At 39.3% G+C, this 20345-nt stretch overlaps 1 protein-coding gene across 1 annotated transcript; it reads left to right on the top strand.

The window, feature by feature from the left end:
• The first annotated feature begins 925 nt into the window (after nt 1–925).
• Nucleotides 926–20160, top strand: LOC145449095 (endothelin-converting enzyme homolog). The gene is made up of 20 exons (XM_080327566.1): nt 926–1307; nt 2043–2177; nt 2840–2993; nt 3527–3739; nt 4816–4943; nt 5000–5149; nt 6783–6848; nt 8360–8545; nt 9029–9180; nt 10121–10238; nt 10309–10419; nt 11920–12018; nt 12504–12581; nt 13145–13251; nt 14056–14114; nt 15542–15661; nt 16244–16368; nt 16663–16728; nt 18340–18441; nt 19041–20160. Exons 1-20 carry the CDS (start codon nt 1248–1250, stop codon nt 19215–19217), a joined length of 2406 nt encoding a protein of 801 aa, XP_080183692.1. The 5' UTR covers nt 926–1247; the 3' UTR covers nt 19218–20160.
• Nucleotides 20161–20345: the final 185 nt, after the last annotated feature.

Below are 20345 nucleotides of genomic sequence, written 5' to 3'. Positions count from 1 at the left end.
TGGACTTGGACAAGCCTTCATCATATTGCATCTTTGAATTAATGTATAAAATTTGTAATATGCCTGGCGCACCGGCAGGCAATCGTCGCGGACCGGCAGTTGAGAATCACTGCTCTAGGATAAGAGGTGGGCCACAGAACAGTTTCTAACCCGAAAATGGTCCTCGTCCGAAAGAAGGTTGAGAACCCCTGGCCTAGGCCAAGGTGTGTGTCTGATCCCAAAGACTACTCCATGTCGTTTTGACACCTTCCTATATCTTTTCACTGTATCGCAGTTTTGTGGTGTTTTGAATGATGAAAATATCATTAAAACTGATTGATTGTCTGATTTCGAAGACTATTCCAAGTCGCTTCGACACCTTCCTATCTTTCATTGTATCGCAGTCTTGTGGTGTATTGGAATGCTGAAATTGTTAGCAATAAATTGAATTGAATTACCGAATTAATCAATTAACATACAGCAGTAAACCGTCATCCCGGCATCTCATGAATTCGAGATATGTTACAGAATATGGGCCATGATTAGATCGGTTTTTTTCGTGGCCGTGTTCGTGTAGCAGTTCAAACATGCTTGCGGTATCAGGTTTCAGCACTACTTTTGCCCGAAGCCCTAAAAAAACGGAAGTATTTTGATCTTGATGTCTGGCTGGAATAGGATTACGAAAATTCGTGATCTACGCTTCTAGAAGTGAGAGCACGTGAAATTTCTGACACGTAGCAACCTAGCAAATATACCGGTAATGAATAACGAAGCCCAGTCAGCAAAGGATATGTACCCCGATTAATAACTGAGATCAGGAACTAGATTTCCATCTGCGCTTCCGTTCTACTTCATCGATCAGTATTTTGGTGGGTGTGTTCTAGGTGTGTTGAGGTTCGGCGCTTGCAATGCAAGTCGAACGCAGGGTAGTCCGATTCCGTTGGGCAAGATGCAGCAACAGTGTGGCCTGTCTTCTGTATTCATGATCATACCAGTTACTGATATTCTCATGCAGAGAGAAAAAATGATTCCTTCGCATCTCTGGTGCTGATGAAAATAAAGTGTTGCTTTCTTCCTTCATCCCTAGACAATACTTATTTTTCTAGATGTATTTTTAAAAAGTATCTAACTATCTTACTTTATCCACCATTGCCGCTATCATGTATCGCCAACTTTTAACTATCACTGGGTAGGGTAGTACCGGTGTGCTACTTGGTTGAAATTTAGAAAGAGAGAGTTTGTCACCATCTGCACGTAAAAGGATTTAAATGACAACTGTTGAGAGTAAGAACAATTACAGATATTGTGCAATCTCCCGTGGGGATCAAGTAAGTGGTGCTCTTTTGGTGTTGCTGCATGCCTATTTTCAATTTGCATATTGGGAAGTTACTGCTATTATTTTTAACCTCTTTACAGAGGTCTGTATGTTGAGCCTCGTTGATGCAGCACTTAGAATTTGGCTAATCTTATTGCTGATGACCATAGCGCTAAAAATGTAATTGAACTGATCTCCATCGAAAGCTACTTTCACACTGATTCCGAAAATATAAATTTAAATCTGGTCCGGGCAATGGAACCCCCCAAAATCGCCCTCAAAGTTCGAAATCAGCATTGCGCCAAACAATGGGAACACCAATTAACAAAATATGCATATTTCACAATTTATTTGTATAATGCGTCTGTACTTGTTGCGCATAACTTTTTAACTAGGTTTAACCCATCCTAGCGTATGGTTAAATGCGTAGGCTATTCAATTACGAGAGCGATGGCAGTAAGATATGATGCGGAAATTCGTGTTTTGGTCCATCTCCTTGATAGCTCATTTGTGATTTATCTATGTTATATGATTAAGTCAGATAACTGTAGGCCTACATGAGTATCCAACTCTTGGTTACCATTTTGGCTGCATTTTTATACCTGTGTAATCTTTGATTTATATATGATAAGCCCATAGGTGGACTTCTCCAACAATATTCCAGTAGGTCACATGATCTTTTGGTCTGTGAAGTATCTATTTCGTTCCCAACAAAGTGTTAAGTTTATCCGTCATTTTCTATTTATAGGAAAAATATTGGAAACGTTCAGATGGCCGCAATGATAGCAATGGAATGGGCATAGGATTCCATGTTATCAGCAGCTCGGATTCTGACCTGGAGGACGACCATGTGGATGCATTGCTGAATGGCATTACCCGATCTGTACGTTTCACAACCATTGATTTAGACCTAAACTGACCACACTCAGAAGGGCTGTCTGTGCTTCCACAACCTAGCAAGGCAATTTTAAGATAGGAATATACAATAATCTGTCGATGATGCAATATTATGGTTGAAGTTCAGTGGTACAGTGGAATTCACCGTCTTCCTTCGTGATATAGCAAAGGGGCCAGTAACAAAGTAGCTTACATGAAACCTTTCAGAGTGGACTTACAGAAGTAGATATTGTCTACTTGTAGGCTAATACTATTAAAGTGATATTTTTGTTTCACTACTTCTACTTATGCGTCAGTAGGTTTTGTCAAGTAGAGGTTGCCGAATCATTTCCGCATCATTGGTTATATCATCATGAGAAGCAGGCTATATATTCCCGTGCAATGGCGACGCTGTAAAGTTTCAATATTGTACTTACTTATGGAACCAAAGTAATTCTGCGGTAATTGAATGCAGATATTCATGCTCCGATTCGCTAATGAAGTCGCTCATGCTTACTCGCTACCTAGCAATTAAAAATTACCATATCTTTGCATATTTTACGGTGTGGCACCTTGTACAATTTCCACTTGAATTGCTCGTATTACTATATATTTGTGCCATTAAAAATTCTAACAATTACAATGCATATGATTTTTCTCGTTTTCTAGGGGCACAAATTGTCTTACGAATCTGGACATGGTCAAGGAAAATACTCGAAGAGATGTAAACGTTGCTTTTGCTTGTGTACGTTGGTATTATGCGTTTCCTTGATCATGGTTGGCATCTCTGTTTACTTGTCGATGCATACGGATCGAACAACAGGTAGGACTTCATAATTTTGTATCAGCATGCAATGACGGAGTTGATCATTCTGCTTATGTGAAAGTACAAGTTTCAATTGTAATTGATATTAAGGCGAACTATCTTCCTTCAACTGAATCTTAGGTAAATTGCACGGAGGGTTTCTTTGCAATTTTGAGTTAGGTTATTTGGCAATTGTATTCTTCTTTTTCTGCTCACTATGTTAACTTCATTATATGTCAGATTCATGGTGTCACTCTTTGTTGAACATTTCCACGGGGAGATCAGCCACAAAGTGCCTTTAATTCTCAAATTATTCAAATTGGTTTCAAATTGCAACTTCAACACTTGTGCTCCAAGAATTTTTGAGGCCAAAGTACAAACTTTTTATCAAGTAGACAGTAGAGTATTGTTCTTGTGTGATATCCTCATGGCGACCAGGGAATGTATGCTATCTATCAAAATATTGAATGTAGTTTTGAAACTGTATTGGGAAAAAACCAGTGCCTGACATACTTTTAGTGAGCAATGAACATCAAACAAATCTATTGCAGATGCTCATAACTACTGCACTTCTCGAAGTTGCGTTTTGGCTGCGGCCGGTATCGCCAACTCTTTGGACGAATCCGTCGACCCTTGCGATGATTTCTTCCAGTTTGCGTGTGGCGGATGGAAGAAAATGAATCCGATACCGTCCGGACTATTGTATTATGATGCCTTTGATAAACAAGATCGATGGATTAAGAAGGCTCTGAAATCTTTACTCGGTAGATGACTTTTTCACATTAATTTTCTATCTATGAATTTAGTCAAACAGTACAGGAATCGGGCAAGCTTTCATATATGAGATTGCATTCAGTGTTTTGTTGACAGAGAGTCATGGAATTGGAAATGTGCATTTACAAAGTAGAACTTGAGTTTAAACAACCATGCAAGCTTGTTTGAATTCAGCTACCATGAGATCGCTGCAATAAGTGGTGCTGAGAAGGTTTTTAAACATGAATTTGGATGTGCATTGTGCAACCATGCAGATCTCAAGATTTTGACTGGGTTTAGATTCATGATTTTTAATTAACTGGTTTTGATACAGGCATAGAATTCCCGATAATTTTCAAAATTCATAATTGATATTGATGAATCTCAAGATTGATTTCAATATCGTAATGGCTTGGATTTTGACTTGACAAGATTTGAGCTAGCTAGAATCCGGTATTAAAGTTTGGATTATAAGATGTTAAATCGGCTCGGCTCATAAGAAACCTTTGTTTTTAAAATCCTGTTAGACTTCGAAACAACTTTGCGCCTGCTAGATAGGCTCTCTTTGCTATGTGTCCACTATCCATATATGTAAGCCATCTCTGTAATAGACCCTGTAGTTTCACCTGTGAGGCTCCATAATTATACGAAAACTTTTCTAAAATGGAAGAAGTGTATGCAACAAGTTTGCGATGGCTATCATTAATATGGCCACTTTCATTCCCTGCAACTTTGCACCAGTAAGATAGAATCAAATGGGGCGCTTTAGGTCTTTGCAGTTCAAGGTGATATTGTTTGATGATATCTTGTCTTGCTACCGTGATTACGGTATGCAAGAAAGGCCATATCACTAATCATTACGAAAGGAAGTAGGCTATGGAACTTGCAAAGATTAACTGCTTCTTTTTCGCAATGCTTTTGTTCATGTGGTAATCATGCCAGCATAATATGTCCACAAATTTGTTAAAGGGTGTTTTTGTGCTTCTATTTTGAATAATTGGATATCCAGAGAACTTTTTCAAATCATCTGACTGCTAAGGATTTGGTTTTCTATGACAAATGAAGGAGCCTTTACTTGATATTGCAGAAGAGGACTGTTCAACATGCCATAAAAACTCGTCAGAATATAAAGCAAAGCTGCTGTACAAGACTTGTAACGATCTGGGTACCATTAATCAATACGGTGTTGATCCGTTGAAAATACTCGTAGAGAAGGTACGTTGATTGATCACCGAATGCCTGCACTTTCCGGTAATGTCTCCTTGTCGTAGTTCGGTGGATTGAGTCTCTCAGGAAGCTGGAATCGATCGAATTTTGATCTCAGTCGTCTCGTTGGAGGCATACTTCGGCACGACGTCGGTGTGTTTTTCAAAATCGATGTCGAAGCAGATTTAACCAATTCTAGTGAAAATATTGTGCAGGTATGTGAACATTTGAACGATGTTGCAGTATGTGATGGTTTGAGACATTGACTCCCATTTATTAGTTTGTCGAACGTTATGGCTTTGCCCCAAATGTAGTTAGGTCATTTGTATATTCTGTGAATGACTGAACCAACCTAAGATTTACTTGAAATTCACAATCGTCAATGCTGACTCTGTATCTACTTAGGTGATTGGCATGGAAATTGAAATTAGGACTTATCTCTCAACGTTGACCTGGCATTTGTTACGCTCAAGGGTGGGCAATAGAGTTATGACTTGAAAAAAAAGATTCAAAATTTTGTGTGTCCTGTAGTCACAAATGATGAACTCTTGTGTCCTGATTTCAAAATTCACAAACGTTAAGACTTGTTTAAACAAAAACCTCCCGCACAAAAATTTTCCAGTTTTCTCTGTATGATGGATAGGCTTTCTTTTGTAGATACAGACTATATAATTTATCTATCGAGTTAGCGACTGATTTTAATTTAACTGACACAATTCCAATTGCGAAGATTTAAAATAGTATTTTGATAAATTGTGATTGTCCAGATTGAATTAATCCTGTCGTGTTCTTGTTTACAGTCGAAATTTAACAATTAATAAATAATTATTAATTTCGATTTTAGATGTAGACTGTATATATCGTATAATTTCAATTTGTTTGACGCAAACCAAACTGGGTGCAAAAGGACATACATATGAAGATTAAATTTGTAGCAAAGAGTACCTTTGAATTGTAAATTTTTTCTATATTTGGACCAATGTCGAAAATTGAAGTTAGTTGTTGCGGGACATTTTTTTCGATTTCAACAAAATAATTATAATTTTATTCATTTATACCAAAATGTTCATTAATTCCTGCTACAGGCAAATTTTTTTTGAAGTCATAATCCGAGTGGGCAGCCATTTTACTGGGTCCCCATCACAATGTAGCTGAAGTAACGTATTCCACATTGCGTTGAAAATATATTCACATGGAGGAATGATATTGAGATATTGGAGATATTTGTTCAATGGCTCCCCATTCAACTTTATAGCTTGAAAATTGCCATATATTCAACCACTTATTTGTCGCAAATTAAGAAATCATTTACTGTGGGGAATGAGTTTCTGATGGTTTCCTCCACTGTTACCCTGTCGTGAAAATGTTTAGATCCGTGATTTCTTGGTATAGTTGATTAAATGCGAGTACCGACATTTTCGTCTTCAGAAAACACCGTATCCCCATCTCAGCGATTCGAATGAGTCAGAATCTCACCAAGAGTTTTTATTTTCATAAAATATAGTCCCAATATTTTGAAAATATTTGTTATTTGGCATTGCTGAATTGTTGTACGATTCACACGACCCGCAGTACCAAGTAGGTTACCCACCCGAGGTTTATTTCGTATATATATATTATTGAAGGTTATAGAGAATGCAACACGCATTGTTAGGATTATTATCACTAGCATATTCTTGTGTGAAATAACCTAGTCTAGTTGTCATAGTACTACACAGATATATAATCTTCCTCCAAATATCGGTGTCAATATATGTCGATTATGGAGTATTTGTCATGGCAGTTTGTTTTCCTTGTGCCGAGCTGATTCGGATATTTCTTGTGTGACGTAGTAAAATGCTTTTTCAGATAATCGAGAGTGGTTTGACGCTCAAAGGTCAAGGTTACTATTCCGGCAAAACTTTGGATGATCCGGTAATTATCTGGTATACATATTGAATTGCTTTTTAGCACGGAATATAACAGGGGCGTATATCCACGTGCAAACACTCTGGAATGTCAAAAATCAACCCCAAAGATTAGGAATACGAACCTGGACACAACGATAGTCATATTAGTTTTGCCATTGTCTATTTTGGCTCGGTCCCTCTCTTCGAGGAACAATTGGTTTATATGGTAAATCGACAGTGTTAAAACTAATTTTGGGTTCACCACCACGCAATTACTTCCTGCAACGTGAAACAATGCTCTTCCCGCTTTACAACAAAGCAACATGATCGTAATTACGTGGGAAGAACAACCTTGAGTGATTCGATTCTGAATGAGTATTACTCTTTGAGTCGAGCATTCGAGCATTACTCACTATGCCGTCGTGACAGTATGAATGATGTGGAAAGTTTGAATAACTACCTTTTATGCGACAACAACGAATACAATGCCAGTTCCACAGCACAGATATTTGGTATTTTTTTGAACAATCCTATTTCATTGAACTTCGTGACAATAAGAGGGTTGATCGAAAGTAGAAGATGAAGCTGTGAAAAGTACGTGAGCAAGATTGTGTCCAAGCCTCCTCACTTCAGTAGTTAATTGGAGGTTGCTACTGTCGGAATTATAACACGTATCTTCGCTACTAACACAAAATGAGTAATGACACTGCGAATCGGTATGATCTTCGAAAATATATTCATTGTCTGTGATACAGGGGCTATTTCGCCTCTTATGGCTATTTCAGTCAAGTAACGCAAACCTATCCCAAAACTAAGTTGTACTATTCAAAATCTAAAGTGCTTCTTGGAGGTGCAGAACTTCAATATACAATTGTATAGTATATTCATATTGAAATGAGCCCGAATATTTTCGGCTCACACTCGTCAGGGGTAATCGTCAGCAACTAGTAGAGAATTGGATGGAACTTCGTATATCAACAATCGTATCACAAAATATGACGTCACCAGCATGAAATTTCAAATAAGAGAGCGTTCAGTGTACTGTTTTAAAATGGTACACGAACGTTCACACTTTCATTTGCGTGCCTTGGAGTCGACTTTTATCAAAACACACCAGCCAAGGCTGTGTCAACCAAAGGAGTTTGTGTGCCATCTAAAAATAGTGCATTGAACGCTCTCTTATACAAAATTTCATGATGGTGACATCATATTTTGAGATACGATTGTTGATATACAATGCTCTTTCCAATTCTCTACTTGTTGCTGACGATTACTCGTGACGAGTGCCAGTCGAAAATTTTCGGGTTCATTTCAATATGAATATACTATTCAAAATCTAAAGTGCATTAATGTAATAGCTTTACCTAAAATACTGTAGAGCGGAACTGGATGTAGTTGAAATAAATAACCTCTTGAGCAAGTAGTGTAAAAGTAGACAAAACCTACTCATGTACTCTGAAAAAGTAGAGGTACTTTGTTATTGACGAGCACCTCTGCTGTATACTGGTTGTTAATTCCTTGTATTGTGCACAACAGACGCTGGCCGCATATCTCGACTACATGACTGACGTCGCTGTGCTGCTGGGTGGCGAGAGAAACGATTCGAAGAGGATTATGACCGACGTTCTCTCATTTGAGACGAAGCTGGCCGCTATACAGACTCCGCGACACATCGCTTCAACGGGTCGCAGCTACCGTCATTTTACGTTGGCGGAGATACAGGTATGTAGTTTATTCGAACGCCATATAAATGTAGACCAGTGAGCGGTCACTAATACGGGAATAAAATGTGGTTGGCAATGATTGTGGTGATGAAATTAGCACACTTGGTGTCTCTTGCTACATAACTGTAGCAAGACATGGCTTCGGAGCAATCACTTTTACTTCCTGCGCAAGGACATGAAAGAGCATGAAATCACCAACCATTCTGATGTCACGGAACTCATGTCGCACACACCGTTCCAAATAATTTCTAATGTTTGTGACAAATCGAAATATTAATGTTGACAAGCTGTTGAAATCTATACTTTCACAAGACACGTCGCTTTCTTGGAAGTCAATTTTACGTTAAAAATGAGTGTATTTTAACCCGGTACATTTGGTAACGGACGAAGTGCAATATATATTGCTATGTAGCGTTATCAAAGGGTCGTTATACTTGAAATGTGAAATAGTCTTCACTTATGTCGATATTCTTGCTTTCAGAATTTGAGCCCCGCGTTTGATTGGTTGAATATCGCGAATGCGATGTTTTCGCAATCCGTCCCCGATCCCATTGAAAAGTCTGAAGTTATCGGTACCAGATCTGCTGATTACTTACGGAATTTATCGCGGCTGATAAGGAACACGTCGCTCGAGTATGTGGTTATTTATTGTCTATCGTCGTACCACGACTTCTTCAAGTCACGATTTCCTTGACTGGGGTCATTTCACAAGTTTCCAAGACGCAAGTCGGTCTATCTTATATAGTTTTGACTCGAGTCCCACTGAGTCAAGTCCCACTCGGTGAGTAGAGGGTCAAATCTGAGCCATAGTGTTGTGACTCGAGTCCGATTCCAGATCCGGCCCGCGAAGGGATTCCAAGCGACCCGCAGACAGTTTCCGATCTTACATGATAATGCGGCCATCGGCGGGACAGGGATGGACATGAAATTTCTTGTTCTTTTTGGGTCAGCACACATTTGCGAGCAAACTTTTTCGACCATGAAAGTGACCAGAAAAACTGCGTTCCAATATAACTGATGCTCACGAGCTGTCTTTACCAAGGGTTTCTGCTTCCGACGTGCAACCAGAGTTCAAAGAACGTGTTGACAACTTCGACCGACCACACATCTCATTGCCTTCAACGTCTATTGCAATATATTACGTGCATAATACATTAAATACTATTTTTGACCTCTATGCTTCCAACTTGAAAATCACATTATATACGATTTGTACGATTACTGCATCCGGCCCGCCAAGTACTTCATTTTCCTATCTCCGGTCCGCTGACTGGAGAAGTTGCCCGCCCCTGATCTAAAAATCTATTCTCGTTGATAAGTCAACTCATAGTGGCGAGGAGCGTGTAATGCAGTACTCGAAAAAATATATCACTACGTACTCCACTCGAGTCATTAAAATTAATGCTCGTTTCACATTTGAGTACTTGAATCATTGCGCTCAGCCTTAGTTACGGTATTTATGTGACTCCATCAAGAGGAAATCTAACTAAGCTGCGAGTCGACAGCCGTGGTCCCAACACTGTCATCTGATAGAGTTTAAGTTGTAGTGAAATTATTCCACACTCGCCCTCAGAACGTTGAACGATTACATGATCTGGCATCTCGCCAATTCATTTCTTCCCGGCTGTGGAGAAGATTACTTGCGCACCATAAAGAAGTTTGAACAGGAAATTTACGGAACCGGCGGTGGGGTGAGCATGTCTAAGGCTAAGTGTACCATACCTGTCTGTGTTTCTAATTGGCAACGGCACGTGTTTTCAGTCGTGCCACGAGCGGTGGAGATGGTGCGTGTCGTTTGTGCTGCAAAACTTGGGCTTCTCCGCCGGACGGTTGTTTGTGGAAAAGCATTTTGATTTGAGCAACAGAAAAATGGTACGTGGGACTGGTGGTCTGTATCGCGTCCAGGGTGCACAATCGAAATAAATCTATGTGTTCAAAAATGACTCTTTTTGTTCAAATTCTACTGGCTACTTGATACAATTGTTCGGTTACCTAAAAAATACGCTGGAGACCAATTTTGGCTCAATTCTAACATATAGAGGTATTGAAGAGCTTCTTGGAGGTACAGAACTTCAATATACAATTGAATAGTATATTCATATTGAAATGAACCCGAATATTTTCGGCTGACACTCGTCAGGGGTAATCGTCAGCAACAAGTAGAGAATTGGAAAGAACATCGTAGATCAACAATCGTATCACAAAATATGACGTCACCAGCATGAAATTTCTAACGATTTGTGATACGATTGTTGATATACGCTGTTCTTTCCAATCTCTACTAGTTGCTGACGATTACCTGTGACGAGTGTCAGCCGAAAATTTTCGGGTTTATTTCAATATGAATGTACTATTCAATAGAGACATTGCTATTACAGAAAAAATTTTCAGATTTATTCAATAAAAATAAGTATAAATTTGAATTTTACTGCCTACCCCATGAAATTGTTAGGTTGTCTGAAAAAACGATGCACAACATATTGGCTCAATTCCAACCACTACAAGAAAAGTTATTGGGGTACCAAATTTTGGATTTTGAAAAAATAGTATTTACAGTTTCAAATTTGGTTTACCCACCGTAAATACTATGATTTGAAATCTCAAATTTTCAACATCAACATCAAATTCGTTCAACTCAAAAACAAGAAATTGTGCTGCAAATTATGGACTTCAACTTCAATGCTTCTCAGGATTTGCTGTAAACATATATGTGGGTAGTTAATTGGTATTTGAACATGTTCTTTCACGTTTTTAATGAATTTAAAAGCTGTAACCGAGGGACACTTCTTGGAAAATTACAAAATGCGGGTAGGCCTATGTTTGTCAGCAATTAAACCTTGTTACAGTCAAACATATGTTCCTATAAACAAGTATAGCAATTGCATATCCGCGTGAATAGATATTCAAGGAACTTTATTGTAAGTGTTTTATAATTTTTATATTGTGCCACAAGTGAAAAAAGTTTAACACCACTGCTTTAGCTCGACATTCAGGAGTGCCGTATTAACCGTTTGAGTGGCGGTAATGAAGTCAGAGCAAACCATTGGCATGTTCTATTTGAATCATGAGTCAAACTGCTAACCTCAACCCCTGACTTACTCTAACCCAGTGTTTCTCAAACTTTTTCTACACAACGCCCCGCCTTGTACGACCGCAAACTATGTGCCCACATTCATATATCTGTTATTATTGCACAAGTATTTTGTAATCAATAGTAGTGGCAGTCGTACCTCGAAAAGCAATGCCATTTTAGTGAGTATTGCATGTGGACCGTCTCTTATTACGGTACCAACATTGTGTGACTTGACGTATGATGTTATTTTCTGTCGTGGGTTTTCATTTTTATCCGATTGTCACAACATTGCCGTTCAGGCCAAGGATATGGTGCGGGAGATTAAGAACGCTTTTAAGAGAAATCTGCCGGATACTTCGTGGCTCGACAAAGAAACCGCGCGGATTGCTTCGGAAAAAGTGAGGCCGACACTCTTGTTACTATTCGTAACGAAAATTTTGTCTATGTAAAATCGAGTAGCTTAGTGGCTTGATTCTGTACCTTCAAGAAGCTCTTCTGCAAATGGTCTAGTCTAGTTTAAAAACATAACTACTTGAGTAAGTAATGAAAGTAGGCAATAGCAAATTGATTTCTCGGAAAAAGTAGAAGTACTTTGTTACTGAACACTCCTGGAATTAAGCCCTATAAAGAGTGGCCCTTGGCCAAGCATGGGTTGTATGTAAATGCATTATGCATGTATTGTTGTACCGGTAGTAGTCTAGAGAAAATGTAGCTGTAAAGTGGGTGCAACCGTAGAACTGCATCCTGTATGTGTTTTAGTTGTGATATGCCACCCGTAAATAATCTGTCACTTACAGAGAACTTAATTTCTTTAACGAAGAATATAATTTCTTGCAAGCTTGCCAGTCCTTCAGACAATACTATAACCACACATTCGTTTTAGGTTGACGCAGTTCGAGACGCAATCGGGTATCCCGACTCAATTCTGAACGTAACAGAAATGGACGCTGGTGTCTTGGAGGTATTGCTTACAGTTTTCGTGACACTGACAATAAAATTTCAGTCATGAGAATAAGATGCTGTATATTTTTGTCCTTGGATTTTTTGCGGCATATACTCCGACACAAGATATACATAACCACGATCTGTGCATTTGCATACCGTGAGTGCATGATGTACAGTACATATGCCGCTGGACAAGAAAGGTGCAGATATAGTCTTGTAAGGCTTTCCAAGTCTTGCACCACCTCGCTATGCTGTCGCGGAAATGCTGAGCGCCAAGCGGGGAAGCCACAGATAACGAGTTTTACAGATCAGGTCTTGTGGTCTGACCCGACTCCGGAATTAACCCAAGACCTACCGATCAAGAAGCCGGACCCTCCACCATTACACTATCTTGACAGTATCGAGTATGTGTTCGTATCTGGACACGATACGCAATGTATTCCGCTTTTAAATTTGAACATGAATCCGATTATGTTCGGTTTTTGCATGTTTAGCGTGAACTAAATCTTTCGAACATTTTTGTTCTTGGAGTGGAATATTGTCATGATCTCACAGCCTCTGTTTTGTTCTAATTTTCAGCTCAATATTTCTGATGGCATGTCGTTTTTCGACATGAATTTGGAGTTGTGCAAGTTTTGGGTGAAGGAAGCGTTAAAGCTTTTGCATGAGCCGGTCGATCACGATTCGTAAGTGGATTCTTTTGTAACTTTGTACTACTGTTACAGAACTGTGCCGTAATCTCGTGTGAATTCGAATCGCTTGTAACACTTTGCCGATAGTAGTTACAGTATCACACGGAGGTGGGAGTAGTCATCATTGGTACTCAAGTAGAAGTAAAGGTGCCTTTGCATTTCTACTCAATAACAAGTAGCGAATTCGGAGACTACAACTACTTCAAGTGGGAGTCGAAAATTAAGATATAGAAATCATGAAATAGGGCTACTTTTGAAATTGTCGATTAACACGAAAATATAAATTACAATACATATTGGTGTAATTTTCAATAATATATCCTGTTATTGTGATACAGTGGTCATTTAAGCTAATTATTATGGCAGTTTCACTCGTAAACGGGATTAATACGTATCCCAAACTACATTCTATTTCACAATATCAAAAATTTTATAGGTAAGTTGTTTTGCCTATGAAGCTGTAGAAGTGGAAATTGTCAAAAAACATAACCCCTGGAGTAACTAGGAATAGGACGCTGTTTACTTTTGCGGCACATACACCGACTCATGACATGACATACACACGATCTGTGCATATGCATACCATGAGTGTATGTGCCACTGGTGCAAAAATACCATTGTATGGCTTTTTTAAGTCTTGCACCACCCCTCCGTGCTATCCCGGTATTGCTGAGTGCCAAGCGGGGAAGTCATGGATACCAGTGTTACTAATCAGATGTTACAGCACCATTACCACGGCAAATGCCTTTCCCTACTGTGACATCGTATTGATCCTTTTACCATCATATTCTACTTCAGTTGGAGTATGAAGCCTACGGAAATGAATGCTTATTACACCCCGGCAAGCAATGAAATTGGTAAGGCCTAATTTCGATTTCTTTAGCAGCATGGCTTAACATTACTGAGACCTATTCACAAGTACTGTACCAGCAAGTTCAGGTGCTCCTTCTGCATCTCCATTGCCCACAATCAACATGCAATAGGGGTTGTTCCTGTTTTGAAGGTTATCATAAATTTTCAGTACATGCAAAAACGCGTTGTATCGCTCACAAACACGTAGAACTGCTAATGAAGTACGTGAGTTATTGTATAGTGACATTCTATAGTCTGTTATTAGCAGCCAAAATAGAGGATCGAATACCAAGCCTTGAGAAGTTGCAACAAATTGATATGGTACAATACACTACCCATCTACAGATTCTACACATCCGTTGGAATAGAAACGCATAAACTATATTCATTCGATTTAAATTTTACAAGAGGGTTGGCAAAGGTCAGCACTGCGCAATGTAAGCACTGAGCCGTCTAAGAAACAAAGATACGTTGCTATTAGATTAATCTACTACCATGACAACGTAAGCTGTGATCGAATTGTTGCGGTCAATTTATTTGTGATGTAACAATGGAGGATTATGAAAAGTGTAATCAGTGAATGACTGGCTGCTTTCACAAGTAGTACTGGCGTATCGCCAACAATCCTAACATACATACGATAGTGTGCCTTAATAAAAACCGTTTACTTGATGACTTGAAATTGACTCGTAAATTTTGCTCCGAGTCACGAATCAATCCAGATTTTTGAAGCGCCAAGTCAAGTGACTCGAGTCATCCCAACACTGCCATGACGCCAGGAATTCTCTATGCTGCTGCTGCTGCTATACATTTTCATCCCATATCTACTCTTATATTTGCGGTGAATCAGAATGCAGAACAATATTCTTTAAAGCAATGATGCAAACATATTCTAAAACTGTAGTAGTCTTGTGTAAAAAATGGTGAAGTGGGAGCGTAAAAACACAACTACTAAAGCAAGTACCGCAAGTTCACTAAACCTACTTGAGTACTCTGATAAAGTCAAGTACTTCGCTATCGTACCGACCACCTACGTACCTGTCGTCAAGAGTCAAATTCACATTACGAGTGAGAGAGAGAGTTCTGATTAATTCTCGTCTGTACCATTGAGATGCTTGACGATGGAGATGAGATACAACATGTAGGTGAGGTTATCTAGTCCACTCTGCGCTACATTGAATTTTCTCCTCAATGCTATCCCTGAATGCTGAGCGTCGAACGGGATAGCCGCGGATACCAGTTTTCTAGTCTTTGGTCTGACCCGACCAATGATTGAACCCACGACCTACCGATCAAGAAGCCGGACGCATCACCATTGCGCTATCCCGCTCGCTGAGTGATAATGATAATAACCCCTCCCCCCAATAAAGTGGCATGATTGAATTTAATCGGAATCGAACTATATTTCATGTTTTGTTATTTCAATTTTCAGTTTTTCCTGCCGGAGTTCTACAACCGCCCGCGTACAAAAGCGACTATCCGCAGTCGATAAATTTTGGCGGGATCGGATTTGTCGTAGGTCACGAGCTGACGCACGGGTTCGATAATTCGGGTGAGATTCTGTCGAAGGAAGGCGCTTGCTTTGCGTCGGGTTTGACTAGAAAGCGTATTTTAGCGAGACAGTCTTGTGGTAGTTGTAGTTTGATTGTTAGTACCGGTAGACGCCGAACCAAGTGATGGCTCATTCGAGTCACGACAATAATGGCTTTCAGTTCAGTGACAAATCAGTTAAGTCAATTTCATTTCAGTGGCAAATATTTCAAGTCCAGGTTGGGTCAATATTATTTGAGTGACAAATAATTCAAGTTAGTTTTGGTTAATTTCATTTAAGTGTCAAGTTCATGAATGACAACATTTCAGTAACAACTACTTCAAATTAGATTAGTGTTAGGGGTTAGATTCCACGATTCAATAAGGGCGAACGTGTTGCACAAGACAGCACTATTCTGTCACTCGAACAATTTTAACGACCCTTACCGATGTCTCACTCTATGGAACCGTATTTTAGTTACTAATCAAATGAACCACATCCTTCGGTTATTGTCTTATGTTTCCTTGTTGAACTCTGTCGCGGATGTAGCTCAAATGTGGACCGTTCAACATGACATTATTGATATCACCGACATTTTTGTAGGCCAGAAATACGATAAACACGGAAACCTCCATCCTTGGTGGCAAGAGAAAACGCAGGAAGAATTCGCCAAAAACGCACAGTGCCTCGCGGAGCAATATTCTGACTTTCGGTTCTTTGGGATTCCGGTACGTGCTGTTGTTGTTTTCTTGTGTCAAAGTTATTTTAAAGTGCCCAGTGACACTGTGGTTCTTACTATTATTATAGAAATCATGCGTGTGACCAGCGGTTTTGGTGTGTTATATATATATATATCTGGCTTATACTTCAAAAAGCTTGCACCACGCACACCCTTACATCTAAATCACCAATTCAAACTATATCGCTACGCCGACATTCTCTCTACGGTCTGTGAATGCTATTTGGATTTGCGCCTAAAATTTCCTTCGATTCCTCACACGCTGTGATCTGAATTTGTTCAGATTAACGGCAATGTCACGCTCGCCGAGAACATCGCGGACAACGGTGGATTGAGACTTGCGTATAAAGTGAGTAGATACCGGCAGTCCTTGGTAGCCAAGTTATGGGCGCCTTGTATGTTCTGGCTGTTGGATCAATTATATAATCCGGTACGGACCAGGATGACGACGAGGGGCCGCAACCCGCAAGGCCTTAGTACACAGTCGCCACCTGTAATAGTTAGCCTATTTGCATTGGTGTTCTATGCGTGCCGCGTTATAACTAAATAATTCAGCCATGCTAAACTGTTTCCCATAACTCAGTAGCAACAGAGAACTTTGTGAATTACAATATAGGCTAAACCAGTGGTTCTCAAACTGGAGGACGTGCCCCCTTAGGCGGCGTGAAAGCATCTGAAGGGGGCGCGAAGCTTCGGTAAACTGAAATTTTTTCCGCGTTTGGCGCGATTCACCTCCATTTCATAGTTATTTATATGTGTATAGTCCGAATTTCATATTGGAGAATTATCTCATCAACAGTCATAACCTTCCATACCATCAAACTATCTGAAAGGATTGCTAACATTCTGGTTTCATTGTGTGATATGACGATAAGGGGGCACGAAATATTTCACTGTCATAAAGAGGGGCGTGTCTAAAACAGTTATAGAACCAGTGGGCTAAACTAAATCTTAATATTTCAAAAATGGATGAACAGCAAATAAACTCTTCTGAAACCTGTGCTGAACCATTTTCTACGCCACGGCCAGAGTTTTTTTTTTTAATCTCTGACCAGTACCGAGGCTTGCTGCAACAATTGCAAAAAGAAATTCAAGTTTCCAACCAAGGCTTTATTAAACTTGATCACACATTTGTAGAGATGTTATCCCAACCTTACTTCCAATCTTGGCCAAATTTACTGGGGCCAGAAACTTTTCGCCCCCTAATGTTCATCAAATGCAATCTAACAGTTTCCGAGCAAGTGAAAATGTAAATGCGAACCAAAATGTTGTAATTCGTAGTTATCAGGAGGTTCGTTTCTGTTGCATTTATTTTAATTTTACACACCTTATCGGTATCATCCTTATCGATGACGCTTTACCGGTTACATTTCATTATCCTCACTCAACTCTGAGTAGCCTAATCGTTTGGTTGCATTTCATTAATTGTGCCGTAGCCTATTCGCTGTTAGTCGCTAAAACTTTTGGTTGTTAACAGTCGCTTGAAACATTTTTCTGTGTTAGTAGTTTTTAGTACTCATGACTAGGAACAGTTCGAATACGTTCGAGTATTTTTTTAATTAAAGGGTATTCTACGTACCGTGAATGAAACTTGAATAGCTTGAGATTGTTGCTAATTACGTCGCTACGGTTGTCAAAGAACACCTCTCTACCAAGTCAATTAAATGTTTTACATTATTGTAATTGTAGTTAATTACATGTTTAACAGTAATTGTAATTTGATATTTTTAACATTGAGTAATTGTAATTGTAATGTAATTGAAACATGCAAGGAAGTAATTGTAATTGAACTGAATTATTGTAATTGATCCAACTCGGCACTAAGCATCAATCCAAACACCGCTTCCTACCAGAATATCCTAAAAGTGAAATCCTTGAGAAAAACTATTAAAGTTTGAATACTCTGTGCTTAGTGCTTAGTCACTGACCACCATGCAAATGAATTTCTCAACCTTTTCAGGCCTACATGAATTGGAAAAGCAGAGGCGAGGGCAAAAATGATCCTTTGCTACCTTCGTTGGGCTACTCGCATGAGCAGTTGTTTTTCATATCTTTCGGACAGGTAAGGGCATTGGCATTGCTGTGGTAGATGCTTGACCGAGTCATTTCTGATTTGATCAACAAATGAAAATAGCATTCATTTGAGAGACAGATGGTGATGGTTTAGGTTAGACTCTATCGATTTAATTGAAACTTGCCAATGTATCACCCAAATAAGCTGTCACTTAGTTGATATATACCCCATTTTCCCAATGCAGCGGGTCACTGTTAAGTGCAGTTACTTTCAGGGCAGGGCATGCGGTCGATATGTAACTGGACCAAAATCATGATGAATTCCTGTTAGAGTGACTTGTGTGATAATGTGTGACTTGATCTTAACATCGGGGTCCAAACAGCTTGTGTTTTCATCGTGGTAACTGGATATGCTTTTGAAAATTGCACCAATATGTAGTGGAAGCAGTCATTCGCGAAGATGCTCTCTGCGATTTCAGAAGTAGCCACTTTCGATTGCCTTTCGTATGTTTCGACTCAGCTGAGACAACTAGTTTTACTTGAAATACAGTAGGAATTTATGGGGCTATCTCTGCTTTTACGAGTGCCAAGGATTACTACTTTGATCACCTCTGGTAAGGCCTGAACCCCGACTGTTTCACGTCTTAGGTTTGGTGCGCAAGCGACACGCTGCAGCACGCCAAGCAATTTCTCGTGAAAACGGTCCACGCGCCAAACAGCATTCGCGTCCTGGGATCGGTGATGAATATGAACGAGTTTTCCGAAGCGTTTCAGTGCCCGGTCGGAAGCAAAATGAATCCGAAAGAAAAATGCGTCGTTTGGTGAATTCAGACACGAAACCAAGCAGTGTTTCAATCCAGTGCGACTATTGACGGAGTGTATTGTATCGGCTACATAAATCTCTCAATCCATTATTTCAAATCTCAATCCACGTTCGGAACTATGTTTTTATTACTAATGTGTGTGCCAAACATGTTGAGATTGTCGACCCTCAAATTTTAGAATCTGGCTTGCACTACTTGTGCATGGAATAACCAGAGGCTAAATAAATTTGAATGTGATTTCTTACTAGAGTAGTTCTGTTTTTAGTTTACTTCTACTTGAACAGTTTTTAGGCAATATTTCTTACTTTTTACAATTTGGCTGTTGAAAAGTTGAAAGTGGTTAATGTATTCAAAATTGAGCCGATTGTGGCCCACGGTTAGAAAGTGCCTAACCCCAGATGTGTAACACGTACGGGACCAATATTAGAGTACACAGATTTGCACAAGCAACTATGCAACTGATACTTTCTGTTTTGCCAAACTATTTTTCTATGTAGATTAAAAAGTACTAGAATTGGTATTTCATGAAACGCTCATCTGCGGATATTTTTGTGTATCAGGTGAAACATAGAACACATCTTCTTTGTTATTACTGTCAGGCATTTACACCGTTTCACATAAGCAGCTAGTTACTATGAAGAATATTGTAGGGCATGCTCATTTATTCATTTTGGTGCAGTATTATACTAGTGATTTCAATAGGTTATACGTCCGTTCTGTGGTTGACAGTAAGGTTTTCAAGGAATATATGATTTGTTATTGAAATTATCAGGCCAGCAGTATTTGTTGGTCATGAGCGGAAATATTGCCATTTATTTATGTTTTCAAGTCTTTCCGAGTTTGCTTGCAATATGGAACTCTTTTTAATGTAAACAGAATCTTACAATCATTTCGACCAGCATTATGTATATTATATGTGTCTTTTCGTTGGTGCAATAAAGGAGACGTACCGAATTCTTGCAAATTGCAGATGCTACAGTAGTTACTGCACTGATATATGTAGGCTATGAGAAACAGTAGGCTTGTTGAAACACAGAGTATGTCTTCGAGATCTGGTGTCCCAGAGTCTATAAATACGTGCAAAGTATGTCTTCGAGATCTGGTGTCCCAGAGTCTATAAATACGTAAG

Source organism: Botryllus schlosseri, chromosome 10 (genome assembly GCF_051294905.1).
Source record: "Botryllus schlosseri isolate E-star chromosome 10, Bs_hap1, whole genome shotgun sequence".
Taxonomy (NCBI): Eukaryota; Metazoa; Chordata; class Ascidiacea; order Stolidobranchia; family Styelidae; genus Botryllus; species Botryllus schlosseri.
Note: the sequence above shows the minus strand (reverse complement) of the source record. Positions and strands in the feature narration are given on the sequence as shown.

Bases quoted from the DNA above. Each gene is read 5' to 3' on its own strand.
- LOC145449095 (XM_080327566.1), top strand. From the start codon at position 1,248: ATGACAACTGTTGAGAGTAAGAACAATTACAGATATTGTGCAATCTCC. The intron at 8,546-9,028 runs GTATGTAGTTTA...TCTTGCTTTCAG, and splicing joins TTACGTTGGCGGAGATACAG to AATTTGAGCCCCGCGTTTGA. The intron at 14,115-15,541 runs GTAAGGCCTAAT...TTCAATTTTCAG, and splicing joins CCCGGCAAGCAATGAAATTG to TTTTTCCTGCCGGAGTTCTA.